The sequence below is a fragment of the Melanostigma gelatinosum genome (assembly GCF_949748355.1).
Source record: "Melanostigma gelatinosum genome assembly, chromosome: 8".
In the NCBI taxonomy this organism is placed as follows: domain Eukaryota; kingdom Metazoa; phylum Chordata; class Actinopteri; order Perciformes; family Zoarcidae; genus Melanostigma; species Melanostigma gelatinosum.
The window spans coordinates 18982235-18999826 of record NC_136641.1 but is presented as its reverse complement, the minus strand read 5'-3'; the positions used below and the strand labels follow the sequence as shown (position 1 = coordinate 18999826).

The 17592-nt window shown below is 39.4% G+C and overlaps 1 protein-coding gene across 1 annotated transcript in view; it reads left to right on the top strand.

Annotated features, from left to right (window-relative positions):
• The window catches only part of oprl1 (opiate receptor-like 1), a gene marked incomplete at both ends in the record, with an annotated part of 37349 nt that extends 28399 nt beyond the window's left edge, over positions 1-8950 (top strand). Inside the window, one exon of the mRNA XM_079273826.1 lies at positions 8406-8950. Within this exon, the coding sequence (XP_079129952.1) occupies positions 8406-8950 (545 nt within the window). The remainder of the gene's footprint in view (positions 1-8405) is intronic.
• Positions 8951-17592: the final 8642 nt, after the last annotated feature.

Below are 17592 nucleotides of genomic sequence, written 5' to 3'. Positions count from 1 at the left end.
ATTCTATTCTCAACTCATCATGTCGTTCTCATATCAGTCTCGAGTGTCTCTTCTGTCACTACTTTCCTTTTATTCTCATACTCATCTCATTCTCATATCTATCATTTCATTTGAATCCATGTGTCATCACATTATTTTCATTCATATCTCATTCTCCTCCCTTGTTTTATTATCTTTCATTCTCTCTGTTATCCTCTTCTTTTTGCCACAACTCTCCTCTTGCATATCCATTCTTCGTATCCATGTGTTGCTCCTCTATCATCTCATTTATTTTTTCTTCCCATCTTTCCTCTTCTCTGCTTCTTATGTATATAACAAAGTGTTGGTCTTGTCCTGTAGCTGTTTGTTTGTCATCATTGTGACTACTAGCTATACAAAAACAATTGGGGGATACATTCAGAGTACAACAAATTTGGGGGAAACGTTCAGGGATAATTAATGTTCACCCTACTCCACTTCTATTCCTCTTTTCATCTCTTCCTGTCGCCATTGAACAAACAGAGCAGCTTCATAACCTGACAGCTGCAGGGAGAGTCACGGCATGCCGCTCTCAGTAATTGCAGTCAAAAGCCTTGCCCAAGGGCATGGTGGCAGGAAGGAGGCTATAATCAGCAGCCACCCTGCTGTCACTAATAGATGCTCTTACTAATCCATCCAAAAGACTTGTAGGGAATGTGTCAAAGTGTTTCCTAGCAGCACAGAAATATCAGTCTGTGCTGCAGTTTGGAGGCACACATAATGTACACTGTTTGAGGAGCTACATAGCGCTTGGTTTGAAAAGTATTGGTTCTGCTTCAACACACAGTGGGTTTGGTTTTGTTTAAATTTTAAACTTGTAATCTCTTTTTTTTCCAGCCCAGCAACCAGGAAAAAGATTGGTTTCGTACGTTTCCGCAAACGACAGATAGGTTTGATGTCGACGTGTTTGCACTCAGTCAGAGCTAACGTAGTACAACTAGCGACGCACAGAGCAAGCGACGTTGTGACAGACCGAAACTTATAGCGACACCATCTGGAGAAAAATTGCAGCCCTCCCTTGGGTCCTGAGCAATATACCTGCCAAGTGTGAAGTCGATCAGATAAATTGCTCTTGAGACATGAGAAGGCTTTACAGATCGACTGATAGTCCTTCCTTTGTATTAGACGTCACATGGAGCATAGCATGCAGCTTGTATTAGCTGATTGGCACCAGCTGTTTCCTTCATAGGCATAATCACAGGTTCATTCATGAGCTGTTTAACGATCAGATATCCAGTAACATCCAGTCATATTCATGAATGTGTGCACTGTGGTAATTTCCAACACTATTACTCTGCACCCTAAACTCCTGCTGAGTTCATTAAATGCATGCAGCTATCTGAAGGCAGCAAGACACATGTGTTATTAAAGCTGCCTTCTCAACACCTGTGAATGGAGATAAGCCACACCAGAACGCAGTGTCATTACACACAGATGTCCACTGTGTTTACCTTGATTACATCACATGCGTGCCTGAGTTGCTGCTCGAATTATTCCAGAGCTCCCTCGAACATATAGCTTTAAATGGTCAATTGATAGATCCAAAGTCCCGCGGCCCCGTACTGTTTTTAGGTCAGACAGGCTTGACAAAAAGAGGCATGGCAACGCCGGCTATATGGTTTCGTTAAGCCCGGTGCCGCAGTGTGTATTTGATTTTTGGCATCAGACAATATACCTTCAAGAAGCCCACAGCATGGACGTGGACTTCCTGTATATCTAAATAAATATTGTCATTATCATCTTAGAAAGGAACTGAACCTTGCTGGCGTTGGTGATCTTACATTAGGCCAACTCTTCTTGATGTAGCACGAGCTATTCTTTAGGTAGCCAGCGTTTTGCTACCATAAGCTAACTTAAGATGTGACTACATGTAACAGAGTTAAAAATGTACTTTAAATGTACTTTATTATTCTGTTGAGTATGTGTGAATTCTATCTTTATCAGCTATTTTTATTTAGCGTTTTATTTTGTTAATGCTTCCTGCGGAAGCGGCGTCTCGCCTCTTTTGTACCTCCGAAGCCCCCGTAGTCCCGACTTTCCCTCACAGTGGTGTTTCGTACTCATGAGGGTAAGTTGTGTGGAATAATATCGTTGCACTGTTTTGTTGTTTTCTTCGGGAATGTAACTGTTTACGTTACGTACTTCAGTAACTGCTAAGGCGACGACCTTATGAAGCTGTTACGTGCCGTTTTGACTGTGGAAAATAGAAGTTTACTGGCTGTTTCAGTTCGCCTATTTGGCGCCATTTACTTTTACGTCAGGCTGCCCTGTCATAACGTAACGACGCAGATACTTTGGCATTCCTTTGTGTGAATTCTGTTGTCTTGCATGTTTAGGAGCGGATGTATAAAGATAGTGAGAACAGGAAGAAACTAATGTGGTTTATGTTGTCTTCTGCAGGTATGTATTTTCCTTTGTTTAATGTTATAATTTTCGCGGGTTTTGTTCATCGTTCCACCTCATGTAGTTTGTTTTGTCCACTTGATGTCGCTGTTAGTCCCGACTTCCCCAGACAGTGGTGTTTCGTACTGATGAGGGAGCGGATGTATACAGAGAGAGTGAGACCAGGAAGAAACTAATGTGGTTTATGTTGTCTTCTGCAGCGAATAAATGCTGGAAAACTACCCTCTGAATCGTCTCCTTCAATGCCATTCCAAGTCTGTTACAGATATACAATGTAAAGATTGTGACACCAATGGAATGTGACTGTTGGTAAAGTAAGCTTTGAACAGACGAGGTTAACCTTGGTGATGTTGTTAATTCTCAGCTGATGGTGAGGTCTACTGCACCCAGCAAATCAACTCTTATCATCAGACAATTTGTTTTCAGTTTTGGGAGTGGAACAATAGTCCACATAGTCAGGGTATTGAGTGTCGCTTTTAAAGATCCCTCAGCCACACCTTTTAACCATCTTTTCCAATAAAATATCATTGTTTACTATGTCAAAGGCTTTTGAAAGGTCTATGAAAATACTGCAAGTGAATTCATTATTATCAAGTGCAGAGATAACTTTGTCAACAAGGTAAAGTGATGGAAGAGAACTGTAACTGAGAAATACCATTTGAAGTGTGTGTGTGTGTGTGTGTGTGTCTGTATAATAGAGTTATGTGCCCCCTCCATTTCTGACACCACCTGATACAACTTTATTTGACAAGTGCTGTATTGCCCAAGGACACATGCATGCACACACACTGACTCAGAATACACAAATTGAGAAGGCAGACATGCCCATGGATACACACATGTATAGAGGACACACACATGTCAACTTGTGGAAGTGTCTGAATCGCACTGACACGCACACACACACACACACACACTGACATCTTTCTGACAGTTATGCAACATATGTTTTAGCCCCATATGTTTTGCCTGAAGCTACGGTGTGATGACCTGTAGACATGCAAATGTCATACACAGGACAAAACATGCTAATAGTTCCCAGACACGCATTAACAGATTATGAAGGCTATCAACACAGCTTTTATTTTCAAATTGTCTCGTTAATTCTGGTTGGTGTTACCGTCTGGGCTCTGCTTTTAGGAATTGTCAAACCTGATAGTGGACTGGAAATCGCACAAAATTCCAGCCAGGCTGCATTAAACCTCTACATGTTTAATTATAGAAAATGAAAGTTTTCATCTGGATCAGTGTCAAAGTACATGTAGTGACAGACAATCAAAACCTCCTCTCACAAACATGAGAACTGTGCAATGAACACAGAGCTAACAGTCATAGAGAGCTGGTGTTGTGGAGCAAATTCCAGTCCAGGTGACATGAACATGTCTTCAATGTATCTTTATGAAAGCTGTGGTTAACTATCAAGAAGTGGTTGTACTGGACATCCTTGAGTCGAGACAATAAGCAACAGGGAAGTGTCTGTAAAGAGCCATCTAGAGCTGCAAGGTCTGCATGCAAGAGCAGGTCAACAAGAGCAAACATGGCTCATGTATAAGCCCAGCTTAGCAACTGTCGGAGCCATTTGTCAACCAGGAGCTTAAGAAGCTGACACAGCTGGAAGCCACAGAGATACACTTTATATGTGATAGGTTCACGTATAAACAACTGGCTTCAGGCTTATTTTGTACATGCCTGAGACTCATGAACACAGCTTATACAAATGCACTTTCTATTTCTGTCTGTCCTTGGCCTTTTTTTAAATTTGGCACTGGGAAAACTTATTTTATCTCTTGTCTGAAAAACAACTTCAGTTACCATTGCTCTAGGCCTAAATAATGGCAACATAGGATGTCCTTTTCTCTCAAAAGCAGGGGGAGGAGAGGGGCAAGAGACGAAAATAAGAACAGTTCACTTCAAATACCTGTCTGAGAACAGAGCCATAGCGCTATGTAGCCCAGGAAATACTTGACAGTAGTTGTACTGTGCAGCTTCGACTTATGAGCAATGGAAAACTGCTATCCCATCACAATTGTCCATCATATATTACCAGAGCCCAAATTGATGCCAGAAATACTGACTTATAGCCAATCCTTAAAGGAGGCACTTTTGGAAGCATTTTAGACGTCCCCACATGCAACATGAACAATTACGCACCTATTTTAACAAATTTGCCAATCCATACTAACCCCGGCGTTTTAATGCTTCAAGTCCATTTTAATCGCGTTCAGTGAGGTTATCTGCACAGACCTATTTGAATCACACAAATTTGCCGAGTAACTTACTCCCACTGGTTGGCTGGGATTTCAGGTTTCATTGAGGTGGAAACTGTCTGTAAAATCCTTTCTCCTACAGAATGATGTTTTCACACAGCTAAACTGCATTCTCAATCACGTTTCAAGCAGTGTTCACTTTGCAGCTACTTTAGATTCAGTCTAAGTCTTAGTCTTTTGACAAAAATGCTTCCTAGTTTTAGTCCAGTTTTAGTCAGCAAAACATTTTGGTCAACTTTTAGTCATTACTCTTAGTCAACATGGTTTATCTCTTAATTTGGTCAAGTATTTCTTTAGTCCTGTCCCTTTAAATCCAGTCTCTGAGATGTCTTTCTACTGAACCAGCTCCTTAGAGAGATGAGAGCTGAGGCATTGGATGTCTCTTGTCAAGCTACTTAAAACTGGAGGTATTTGGTGTGGATCTATCAACATATTTTCATGAAATAACATGTTTCTGTGTGTTTTTAAGTGTGCATTAACACAGCGGGCACTTGGTAAACAATCAAAGAAGTAATTTTGATTCGTTCCCTCTTCGTAGAAAGCCTGAGAGAAATATGCCTTGATTGGTCAAGGTTAATCCCGAGCCCTTTCCTGTGCCTAAAACCTCCACATAGATTTAAAAGTCCCTTGTAAAGTGTTTTATGCTCATGATGCAGCTGTTTAGAAGCTGAATCTGTAGTTATTCAGGTATACATGTTGTGGTGTGTATCAGTATACTGACAAGCTGCCAGCCTGTCTCTGAGCAGAATGAGAATGCAATTAGAGAGATTAAATCAAAATGTCGACAAGGTTTGCTCTCAGAAATGTCAGCAAAGTCTGAAGAGTGGAGGGAAAGAGACAAAGAGTAAGCAGTTTCCTGAAGATCAAGACAGGTGAGAAGGGGAAGACGAAATGAAGGTATAAATAAGAAGAGGATCTGGTCACGTTAGCATCCCCTTGTAGAAACAACACCAGAAAACAAAACTGTTGAATGGATTAAAAATGGAGCGGCAACTTTGCTTTTCTTTTATACTATTTATGTCGGCATGCCCTCTGACCCTCCATGAGGAAGAAGTATTTCCCCACAGGGATGAATACTATTATTACCGTTGTTGGTGCTGCTTTCCTTTAGGTTTAAGATCAGATTTACAGCCATTTTTATGAAACACATGAACTTCACTGCCTTGCAAGTTATTACTATTCCTGTCCTTTCACACAGACTTTTACTGTGCTTTTGATCAATGGCTGGAACGTGGCAGTAATGGAGTGGAGGCTACGGCTTCCATTTTTACTGGGAACACCCACACACTATAAATCATGCACACTCATGGCCCTGCGAGATGCAGCGGATAAAAGCATCCACCAATTGGAATAATAGACCAACTTTTTCTTTCAACAGTTCCTTTTCCTATTTGTTTTGATCTAGCTCCCTCGAGTATTCATGCAGTCTATTCTGCGGTGTGTGTAGGTACGTCCTGTTATCTTACCGGTGCAAACACAGTTCAAGGATTTAACTCAAAACACGATACTGCATTTATGTTTCTTTTATAGCCAGAACCACGACATCATAAGTATAAGAAGTTACTTGTGTCTTTGGTGGGGGAAAATACAAGACAAAAATACCATTTCATTTATTGATTAATAAGTTGATTAAAGGTGATGAATTTAAAATTCAGAGCATTCCAAATTTCGAGCATTAATATCGTCGCAGCAAAACAAATATTTAAGATACAGTAACGGCATCCTGAGCAGAGAATCGCTTTCTGTCTGTGTGTGTTGTAATCCAAGTTTCTCTTTGCTTTGTTTACGTAGCCGGTCCAACAGTGTGTGCACACCCGCTGCTAACGCCGTCGCGACCAACAGCGTCCTAGCAGAAGCGTAACAGCCACCCTCTGGTTTCCCCTTATGCACACTGTTGGCTGTGTCCGCACTATTAACATTGTTTACTAGGGGTGTAACGGTTCACAAAATTCACGGTTGGGTACGATACAGTGGAGCCACGGTTCGGTACGTTTCGGTACAGTAGAAAACTATAAATGCCAGAGAAATGTACTTGATTTTAAAATATATGTATTCATTACAACTAACATCATGAAGTTATTCTTTGACTTTGAACAATGATGGAACTATACCTGAGTGACCCATCTTCTGGGGTGTCTTCTTAGCAACACATAAGCTTAAAAAACAAAAACTGCTCCTTAATGTTATGTAGTATTGTTACTTGCATCTTGCTTACATCTTGTATTGTTACTTACATCTTGCAAAAGAGATTTTTAATCTCAATGGGACAACCTGGTTAAATAAAGGTTTAAAAAAAAAAAAAAATCTTTATTTTTTTTATTCAAACGTGTTCGGTTCGTCATGCGTACCGAACCGTGAGCCTCGTACCGAACAGTTCAATACGAATACGCGTACCATTACACCCCTATTGTTTACACATTTACCGCTGTTAGCACGATCAACTGCTAGCATGATTAATGGCTAGCTGCCGGCTCAGCTGTCGCCATGTTAAGAGCCTTGTGGAGGTAATCCCTCAATAATAGATATGCTCTGAATTTGGAGTTTAGCACCTTTAATACTTCAAAATATGGAAACCATCACAGCTAATTGTAGAAGATTATGGTTTTAAAGTATCGCTTCAAGTGGGACAATGATTTATTGGAAGTTGTGCTCATGAGGGATTGTAAAATGGATTGTCAGAAAATAAGTATGTACGTGAGATGTTTCTTTCTTTGTCTCATTACACGGGGCTCACTAAGGAAGACAGTATTAATTTGCTGCTGGAGGCAGTTCAATGCTTTAATGCTTATAAGTTCCAAATGGCAGATTTTCAAGTTTTACAAAATTGTATGCAGCCATGAAAGTTTAATACTTACATTTCAACAATGTAAAATGTTACCAATGTGAAACATTTTCACATGAAAAAAATCAATGTAAGATTGTTGAAGACATGAAATGATAACCCAAGATGACTGGTATTTCAAATCTGTAAATGTATCAAACTTCGCTGAGAATTGATTAAAAGAAAATTCTGTTTATAACCTTGCTAGCAGCATCACTCTAGGTCCTGCCACATGTTTGCTTCTATGTACCTATATAATCATAGCCTACTATAGATGCAAATTCATTTTTATTCTCTGTAATTATGCATGCATGTCTTCTATTATTAGTATCACTGCCTAATGTATATTAGTAATTTGCATTTTTAATGAACAATTATTGTTCAGACATCATCCACATCGTTCCCTGTAATAAACAAAGTAGGCTTTATCCTGGTTTAAGTACAGTGTGTGAAAAAAAGGGTTCTTTTTCGAAATACTCATCAGTCAGATTCGAAAACAGATATCAATTTCCTCTGCATCGATACTTTGTCTCGCTTAGCACACAGACAAGGAGTATAGGGACCGGATTGGTTACAGCTGTTTTGATAGCAAGCTAGTCACCAGGCAATCCAGGAGTCACCACAGCTTTATTGGTCACTGACTGCTCAAGAAATAGCTCCAGTGGAACCGATTATATGATTGATAGTATTTGTTTCACTTTTAAGAGAGCAATACTAGCAGTTTCTCCCTTCTTCCAGTCTTTATGCCAACTAACTAAAGACATCCTGGACTTACTCTGTTGCTACAAGGCTGTACCCTACATGTTCAGTCTCGAATGACAATTTTTTTCCTCACCACATATTTAACTTCTTTATTTCATCTCTTTTCTTCTCTTCCTCTTCTCCAATACATCTAGGCGTTGAGTGCATCATGGTTTTACCTGAACCAAGGACTCACTGGGATCCTGTCTTCGGTACCTGTATCTTCCTCTTCTCCTTCCTCATCCCCGTTGCTATCATCAGCATCTGCTACAGCCTGATGGTCAAGCGCCTGCGCAACGTTCGCATCTTGTCTGGCTCCAAGGAAAAAGACCGCAACCTGCGGCGCATCACCAGGATGGTCCTGGTGGTGGTGGCAGCATTTGTCGTCTGTTGGACACCTATCCAGATCATGGTCCTGGCTCAGTCTCTGGGCTTCAACCTGACCAGCTTGTTCACACTGGTCCTGATGCACTTCTGCATCGCGCTGGGCTACGTCAACAGCAGCCTGAATCCTGTCCTCTATGCCTTCCTGGATGAGAACTTCAAGCGCTGCTTCCGGGAGTTCTGCAAACCCTCGCCATTCCGCCTCGACACCCAACAGTCGGGCAGGATGAGGAGCATTGCTAGGGAGGTGGCGGCTGCTTACAGCTGCAAGGCTGATGGCAGGGGGTCAGGAGGAGGGACGCCTAATCCCGCATGACTAGGCGTGGAGCTCCCCTTGGTGGGGGTAGACCCCAAACAGAGGGAAGAGAACCACGGGACAGGGAACTCCAACACAGAATTGACTCAGATTACAGCTCTCTAGCGGCACGAGCCCCCCCGCCCCCCAACTAGAAGACTGGCTTGGGGCGGGGGGGAGGGCGATGAGGAGGATGGGGTTGAAAGGAAAAGAATTTAAGAACACAGATAAGGATGGTAAACATATCGTGCTTATAGTATATGGGTGGAGGGAAATTGAATACGTTGAAAGCTTTGGTGGGATGGGTGTGGCCATCTAGGAAGGAGATAGTGCCAGATATGGGAGCAGCTCAGACCATTCTGGATCCTGGATCAAGGAATGACTATGGTCCTAACTCCACTGAGGCAGTCATATATTTTGGAAAGTAAGACTTTCATCCAACTATCTTGGTGGACGTAAACACAAAAGAGGTAACACCATTGTTTGACACTTCAGCTCCAAAAAAAAGCCTGAGTCTGGTATCTGTTGCTGCATCTCTAGAAAGATGCCTGACTCTGTACTTGGGTATGAGAAGGCAGAGGTTGGGGAGAGTCATTTGTAGAGACCATATTATAGATGTAATAGAGTGGGTGCATATACCAAACAATTTTAAAAACACAATGCCCTACTTGGTGCTTGTAGAAAGAATATACTCAACATTGGAAGCACAGATCTTGGCTATCTGGCGGTAAGGACCACATACTGAAGAAGCCAATGAATACTTAGGCTTTCTGGAACTGTGAAATAGAGAATAAACACTTTCATTACAGTTAATTGTATCTTTATCCGTTGATGTTTCAGAATTACCAACTTCCTGTGCTCCAGTCATCCCAGTACGGGGTATATGTTGGTTTCTCTAAAGATGGGTCTCGATAATGGTAATATTCTGCTGTAAGCCCTTATAAGGACTGGGCAATCAAAGTATGATGTTATATTTCAGCCTTTAGACATGAAGTTGGATGTAAAATAACAGCTGGCATAAGAAACATAACTATGTGCTGCAAGCTGCTCTTGAACAATACTTCTTAAACTGTGTGTATGGACCCTGAATGGGTCACATGAATGGTATTTATCATAGGGGCAACATTTCTCAATGTGTTCTGAAGCAAATCAAGCCTGAGAAACCCTGTCAAACTAGCTTCTGAGAGTTTTTGTGTTGTTTTGAAAACTTGGTCACCTGTGGGGTGTGGATGATTTAGGAGTTTGGGGCTGGGGAAAAACTCCCAGGGTGGTAATCTGAAAAAACAGCAAAAAGTGAACAACAAAATCAGTGTTTGGGACAAGCCCAGCCTGGGTATTAATCCTTCTTCTTGTTCTTGCTACATAAGATGAATGACAGTGCCTCTCTGTGGTGTGTCCACAAATGTAAATTAGCCTGTCTGAGGGTAGTTACCCAATTTTGCACCTCGGACTTGCGAATTTTTGCCACAAACACAATCTTTTTTATTTTATCTACATGACCTGGGCAAAAAAACGTATTCATAAAAGCCGTTTGAAATATTTGTTTTAAGCAAATCTGAAATGCAGAAGTTGTCAAATAACAAATATGAGATTAGTTGTAATGAATTAGTTCTTCTTCATTGTAATGGAAATTTAAAAACAATCCTCATTTTTTGAAACACGCATACAAGATATTTACAATTGAACCAAACATCTCTCGTGAAACTTTTCAACACAATTTGTTTAAAAATGAACACAAGGAAATAGACATTATTCTAAACCTGATAGCTAACTACCTGAGTCATTCAGCACAATGCAGTTGGCCAGTTGAGCCAACATTTCCAGTTAGTTGAAAAAAAAAACATGAATGTTTGCTAGTAATGATGATAAGTAGGGCTGCCTATCATTTATACTTCTGCTTACTAATTCCAGCTCTTATTGAATCCAAATTTTTAAATCTTTGTATTTTGTTTGAGCACAAACAGAAACCAACGTGATGCTGCAATCCTTAAGATTTCACTCCTAACAGCAAATGCTGTTTAATACAACAATCCCAGAAGTTTGGTGGCAGCAGAACAAACTGTTGCTGATTCAATAAAGAAGTCAGGCAATAATTGGTCTTTTCCATCTTTATGTGAACAACCATCATTGGATTGTATGCTGCACACGGCATGATTAACAGTAAAAGTGAAAGTAGTTGGTTACCTCGCTTTGCAACCTATCGCCTACAGCTCTTCATCTAAAACAAATTTCAAATATATTACTAAGAAGTTTATAAGCATAAAGAAACCAAAATTTGCTTTCAGGAAAGAGGAATCTTAGGGATATTTTTTTAGTGAAGGTATGGTTCTTTTAAATTTGTGTATAGTTGGAAGCATATGTTGATATCCAGCCCTGATGATCTATTGCAGGCTCAGTTGGTAACTAGCTAACACTGTTCACTGTTCATCTATTTGACAACAGCCATTTAATCTGACCCACTGTAGAAAGGAAATGTCTGATATAACAATGAGAATATCAGATATTTCTCTAAAAACAGTTATGATACAATCTGAAATACCCTGTTGAAATACTATAAGCATGCTTGCAGCTTGCGTTTTAATTTCCCATGACCCCTATATACAGAGGGAATATAATCAGCTTTGAAAATCAAACACATGGGTGTGCTGTCAGGTTTGGGAAATCAGAGGTGAAACTGATGGGGCTCCAAGACAAGGTTGGGATTGGGAATGTTGGCGGTAAACTCTGGGTTTGAGATATTTTGAGGTGGGGACAATTACATTGGGCGGGGTTGGGAAAGAGTGCTGTGAGATTTTCATTTTGACTCCCAGCACCACAGTGGCAAAGCAGAATATCGGGCTCACAGTGCTTTGACCCCACTTCAAGGGACAAAGGGGCTCTCTCTCTCTTCTTCGTGTCTTAAAGTGGAAATCAACTCCGAAACAGAAACCACATCAGGTATTCTTATGTTCCTGTACAGTTTGGGAAATAATACTGACAGCATTAGACTAGATGCAGTATTCCAACTGTTGGACATCTTCTGGGACACTTGATACTTGAACTGAAAGAAATAGACAGTTGTGAAAAATATGAACCATTATGATGGAATGATGAATATATTATGATTTATGTCTGTTCTTAACTGGAAATGTGTCTCTCACATAAGTCTAACTGTGGCTTTTTCGTAGTTCTATTCGTAGCAGTTTTTATATGAGCCCTATTGTGATGACCAAAAACTACCTACCTACCTTACATTTTTTTACTAAATGTTTGCAAAATGTTCGGAAATTGTCTTTACACATTTTCCTGTTAATGTTCATTACAAATATAAAATTATCTTTAACATAAAGATTAAAAAAAGTTGAAATGTCAGTTGCATTTTCTGATTCATAGCTTCATAATCTTAACATTTATATCTCAGTTTTGGTTATTGGTCCTTAAATAAAATCAGCTCCTCATAAGCAGTCAATAGTTTCACTCCAGAAACTGCTTCTATTTCAATGTCTGAGTCTGCTGTATGTTTAAGATTATGGACAATTGTGGTATTAATTTGAATTCTTTCTTTGTTAAAATCATTGTTTGCTTTGAGGGATTAAACAAATAGAAATTCAATTTCACATTTTTGCAGTTGTATACTTTGGATAATAAAATGGTTGGCTGCAGCTCTCGTGAGCCAAATAGCGGTTAAACTGACCAGGCCTTAAGAATTAACATGTGGATTCTGTTTTAGGGTTGGTGTCCCCTTTCATTTTTTCAATTTGTATCTCTTCATATAATTTGTAATTTATAATTCATTTCTGATTGGTTCAGATGTCCTTACTTTTAATTTAAAATGTTTGTTTGTTTTAAAAAAAATTACATTTTGATGAATTTCACGATAGAAAGATGACACCATTTGCGGTCACGAACGTTTGTGGATTTGCTGTCGATTGTATTGTTTTAAGTTATGTGCAAACCAATTTCTTTCCTGCAGTTACGATATATAAATCGTAAATAATCTTCTTTTGTTTGAGAGGAACCATTCTATGAACTTACATTGCCTTAAATATCAAGTGAAGTCTGCTAACTGAAGCTCGCTCTCTGTCTGGATAAGATGTGTTTTAGTTTTTACTGGTGCTTTGCTGTTAGTTTATACTAGTCCAGACCTGTATTCATAAAGCTTCTGAAGACAGAGAAAAATTCAATTTTGAGTTTGTATTTCTTGGAATAGCTGTCTTTACCCATACATTGAGGGTGTAACTACTTTATTACTAATTGCTGAAATATCAGTGTTGAATCTAGTGTCATTGACCCTTTTGGCATTTTAGGAAAGTGTTTTTTTTCTTTTTTTCTTCTTCCTTAAACTTTTTACAATAAAACCGCATGCTGTCACTTTGGTTCTTACCTTTGAGTGTGAAGGTAAAGCACACCTAAACAAATTTAACCGATGTCGTTTGTGCTCAATCCGCCGTTCGTTGCAGTGTTCTGTGAAACTCCGGAGGGCGTACGAAAAAAAAATGTAAGTAAGAAAAAGTAAGAAAACAACGAGCGTAACCGGCAAAACGCCATAGACCAACCTCCTCAATGACAAGAATACAATTTTAATATAAAAAGACAAAATTGCGTGATTATTATATTTCATATTTTCAGTAGTTTAAACATAATCTCCCTGATACATTGTTTTGTATATGGCCACAAAGAAAACTTGTGACATTTGGTTCATGGGGAAAGCTAAAAAGAAGTTTAAGTCAACAGTTTAAGCATTGTTCTAAATCAGTGCTCAAGGTGTATTATTAAACATCAGGAAACCACTGTTCACAAACAAACATTGAAAAAGCTTATAGTGGTCGTCTTTTGTACAACCTAGCAGACTTTGTGTAGTAAAAATGTTCAGAGCATCGAGGACACTTGCTTGGACATGATTCACCTTAATCAAGGCGAAGCTATAGCGCAGCTGTTCGGCTCTTTGTGCTTAACTGTTTATGTTTAAACTGAAGGCGCTACAATATTTTGTATTACTGTTTGGTGTTTTTTTGTAGCACAAAACTACATAAAAAAGACTCAAAGAGGACAAAATCCTTCCGTTTAACAACGCAGAGTGAGCATAGTTATACTGTCTGTTAGCTCTGTACAAACATTCTGTTTTAATATTACACTGATGTAAAAGTATGAAATTAGTTTAACGTCTGACCTCTTTCACTTGTTATTCTTGGTGTATAAATACAAACTATTTCTTGCTAACCGTAATGGTACGTATTGTTACCTCCGTGCATCTGAACGCAGGGAGATTCCGTTCATTTGTTTACATTTTACAGACCACATGAATGTCAAATGAAAAAACTGTTGAAAATCCAAATCGAGGAAAAAAAAAACATACAATGTTGATGTTGTTATTACTATTATTGCTATCAAAAGAGAAAAACAGTGTCGCCTTGTGTTTTTTGCTGTGCGGGAAACTGTCCAGTATGTATCTATGTATTACTACTGCATTTTGCTCACTGCCTGAGTTATGAAGTGAAACAGTTCTTAGGGCTCAAAAATGAAAGACATTTTTGCTGTTGTTGCTGTCAAGGCCCCACTCCTTACCTATTTTCAACCACAAATCCGCTTACACAATTTGGCTTTGATCACAAAAGTTGGAAGTCGTCTCTACGGTTCTTATCTCATGTTAGGGTCGGGACTACGTCAGAGCATCGGCTGAATGCTGAAATGTGATATCGTTATGTTGATTTAAATATTGGCTGATGCTATCCGGTCACAATTTGCTATGAGTGGGATTTGAGTATCGGTTGTAATCGGTTGGAGTCAGGTGACAGAGCTGTTTGTATCACATCACTCTGGCTGTAGCTACATCAACTTAATGTTCCTGTTCTGCAGATGGCAGACTGAACTACCATGCTAGCTGGCTTGTCGTTAAAGCATAGACTTTTTGCTGAAGCTTGAATTTTAAATTGTATATTTTTCTCTGCATATGATATTAATAAATAAATGATGGACATGTGTGACTCATTGTTATTCTTTACATTTTTTTGTCTCAGACTCATTTGGTACAAATCACAATCAATGCATTCAATAATGACGTAGTCATATTTTGTGTAGATTTTCTTGTTAGAAACACTACACTGATCATTTAAATCCTATATTTTTACAAGCGTTTTTTTACGTATATAAATTATGTTAAAGAAGAAAAAAGCTTAATTAAGAATTAATAAGAGATCATATATGTTAAGAGCTTGATTGACCAGATTTAGCCACAAACCCAAACTAAGCTAGTTTGCTTCCTCACTCTCTAAATAGTTAAGTTAATCAACTTCCTAATGTGCAGGTTCAGTGGAAGATGCTTGTATTAATCCACAGATTCACTAAATATTCACATTGCCTGACAATATGCATTCTGGAGATAGAATGAAAAGAGATAATACATTCTATATATTATCTAATGCATGCATTTGGGAAGCGCAGGTGACGTGTTACAGTTAGCAACACGCAGAGAAAATGATGTTGAGCTGCCGTTATGGAAAGTTATAATGTAAATATAAAGAGCCGAAAAGTCCACGAAGGGAGGATAGAAGTGGTGGAGGATGGATGAAACAGATACAGGACTTTCACCAAGGAGACCACTGTGAAGAAAAGGTAAACGCTGACTTTACACTTGTCATGTAACGTTGTGAAGCTTGTTACGTGATGTAAGAAAGTCCTCTGTGATCAGTTATTTATTTACGTTTGGTGTGCATTGCATTTCGTGGTTTGAAGAAACATACAACGGCAACTTTTTTTGAGCACATCTTGCAGAGCAATACTGCAGGCAATCATCTTAGAATCTTTCATGCAATTTGTGGCATTGACTGCGTGAAAGAGACATTTGTTCCCTGCCTTTAGCCTTTAAGGTATTGCCGCCTCCCAGGCAATATAATTACCTCCATAAAATAGCACCAAGCCTCAGGACAGACTCAGGAATCCATTATCTTATTGTCATCCCATGATCCAGGAGCTACATCGCGGATGTGAGTAAATTAATGAATATAAATAATAGACTAGTACATGGCTAACTGACCATGCACACAAGATTACGATCATAAAATAAACAGACATTATTACATTGTGTCAACAAATAAACTGTCTCACAACAATAACAGTGAGGACACTTCGAGGCAAGAGGGAGAAATATCTCCAGAAGAAGAATACGAAAAATAAGAGAGTGAACAACCAGTTGACCTTTTAAAATCGTTATTCAGAGCTGCTGCTCACAGGTTTCAAAGTAGTTCTGAGAGGAAAAGGTAAAACCAATTTCCCAATGTCGCCCTTTCAGCACTGAGGGTCATCTGTTTTCGGCGTTTCGATATTTCCTGTATTTGCGGCACATGGATACTATAGATGGCTGCTTCTCATGTATTGAGTTTCTTATGTGGATTGTCTTCAATTGGTTGCTTTGTCGATCTACCAGACACTGGTTAAACATTACAAGATCAACAAAAGATTTGCAAAAGATATTTATGGTTCCCAGAGAGAGACAAATACTCATTATAATTGTGATCCCTGTCCTTTGACACAGCACCATGTCAGGTTAAATCCCCATCTCGACAAACACTTTGGTCCTTTACAATACCCTGACAAAATTGGTCAGATTTGCACTACATTTACTTTGGATCCTCATGCTCCCCACAAGGTGATGGTGAGGGGATCTTTCCTCTAACATCAGCATTGGGACACATTTTCCATTAGTACTTGAGAAAAATCAAACCCGAATGGGCAGTTTGCTATGAAATGTCCCACCGTCGGACATGCCCCAGAGCTCTTATCTTGCAGTCTGGTTCCAGATTGTAACCAAGACTTTATTCGATCCATTTTGCACATTGTGTCATGCATCGAACTGGTTTGTATTGTGTGTTTCTGCAAGCATGATTCAAAGCTGATATCAAACGTAGTCATGAAATATATTTTCGTTCAGAAACATTAACATTCTTAAGGGAGTGTAAAGCCAAGTCAATTGTAAAGTCAAACAAAGTCAAATCAGGTAAATTGCATTTAACTAAGCCACAATTACAAAACCAGCATGAGTTCAGCACCACGGATAGCATCTGTGATACATGGGCTGGAAAGCAAGTTTTGAATGGCGATTATAAACTTCAGGCCATTAACTGTCACAACTTTTGCTTTAACCTCAGAAATATCTATTTCCACCTTTTGAAATATTGCAGATAATCTATTTGGCAGCAAAGTATGAACATCATATTTTGTCTACCCATGAATAACACACGTGAACGACAGAGGGTGACGCAACCGAATTAACAGACGGTGAGCAGGGCTGTTCATAGACAGCAAAAGCAACTCTCTGTTCTCCACATGTGATCTATTATATCTGGGTCCTCTTTATGATACAGTCATTCAGTCACCACAGCAGGAGGCTGACTCTGTGGCCGGGAGATCTTTTCACAGCCACAGTGCGACAGCAACATATAGTATCAAGGAACAGTTTGCCATTATGTCTTTATGACAGCACAGCGATAAGCCTTTATAACTACATGTTTGCACTACAGTAACGGTTGTTTTGCCTCAGCAGGAGTGGTGCTTTCACTGTCTTTGTGCATGCTGGCTTCCACAGAGCAAACCAAAAAAGATTGTACACGTATCACTGCCTACGTCACATGATCTTGGCTCTGCTTGAGAACGGTAATGATAAAGCCAAGTTGACGCCATGACACAAT